The sequence below is a fragment of the Antrostomus carolinensis genome, unplaced genomic scaffold (assembly GCF_000700745.2).
Source record: "Antrostomus carolinensis isolate BGI_N321 unplaced genomic scaffold, ASM70074v2 scaffold46289, whole genome shotgun sequence".
NCBI lineage: Eukaryota > Metazoa > Chordata > Aves > Caprimulgiformes > Caprimulgidae > Antrostomus > Antrostomus carolinensis.
Window position 1 is genome coordinate 1 of NW_010338756.1, and position 1,104 is coordinate 1,104.

Sequence of the window (1,104 nt, forward strand, 5' to 3'; positions counted from 1 at the left end):
TGGAACTTATGGGGCTGGAGGAACCTCCCCAGCCCCAGATGATGGCTCCATCTCTGGAGGAACCTCCTTGAAGCCCAACAAAGGCTCCGGGAGGTCACCAAACGCATCCGTGGGCTCACCCCATTGATCTCCAAGATCCTCCCAGGAACCTTCAAGGTTGAGGTTCTCCTGGTTGCCACCATCATCCTCATCATCATCATCATCTTCCTCTTGGTTGGGCCACTTGACATGTCCATCTCCAGGTCTTGGTGGCCAATTGGAGAACCTATAGAGCCCCCCATCACCTCGTGGGCTTTGTGGCACGTAGTCATGGCAAAGAGGTCCACCAAGAGATGGTCCACAAGTCACCTTATAGCTAAACCTCAAATGTCCACCTCCGGGGAAGCAGATGACTTCATGGTCACCACCAGCTTCCACCATCTCCTCACAAACCCCCAACAAATCATCATCCCATTGATTATCTTCATCCCACACTTCTACCTTCAACCCAACGTTGGGTATCAAGGTCACCACCCCTAAATCCAACCGTGTCCTCCAACGTGGTCGGTTGGTGTTCCACAACGTTGAGGTTTGAGCTTGATGGTCACCAAAAATCACCCGGACGTATGGATCGGTCATGGAGAAATGATCTCCACTCCAACCCCACCCGGTGTCCACCATCACCACCATCCTAGCCAAACCACGATGCCTGGAGCAACAATCGGCGTTGACCACGGCGTTGGTAGAACATCGGCATTGACATGAGCCGACAAGATGGCCGCCGTTGCTAGTGATGGGACAAACATGGCTGCAGTTGACTCTGATGGATCTCCAAGTGATAAAATGACCGATGGCTGCTCTTAAAGCTCTTCTTTTGGGGTCATCTCGTGGTAAAAGAGTGTGGAGAGGTTGGACATGGGCTACCACCAAGCCTGGTGTGGCTACGAGACTCCGCAACCATCTTGTGTAGGCCTCAAGCCTACCGTAGAGTAGATCGCCATCTTCTTCACCACCTTCAACCTCCACCAACCTCTCTTGGAAGAGTTCGTTGAAGGTCACGTTGACTTGGTTGCTTCTTCGGACCTTCTGGCACGCGGCGGCCATGACACTTCCACTTCCGACCCC

At 53.1% G+C, this 1,104-nt stretch overlaps 1 protein-coding gene across 1 annotated transcript; it reads right to left on the reverse strand.

The window, feature by feature from the left end:
• Positions 1-6: 6 nt before the first annotated feature.
• Positions 7-1,083, reverse strand: PRF1 (perforin 1). Its single transcript, XM_010175614.1, has one exon. It carries the CDS (start codon positions 1,081-1,083, stop codon positions 7-9), a length of 1,077 nt encoding a protein of 358 aa, XP_010173916.1.
• Between the last annotated feature and the right edge of the window lie 21 nt (positions 1,084-1,104).

Excerpts from the sequence above, each read along its gene's own strand:
- PRF1 (XM_010175614.1), bottom strand. The coding sequence starts at position 1,083 with ATGGCCGCCGCGTGCCAGAAGGTCCGAAGAAGCAACCAAGTCAACGTG.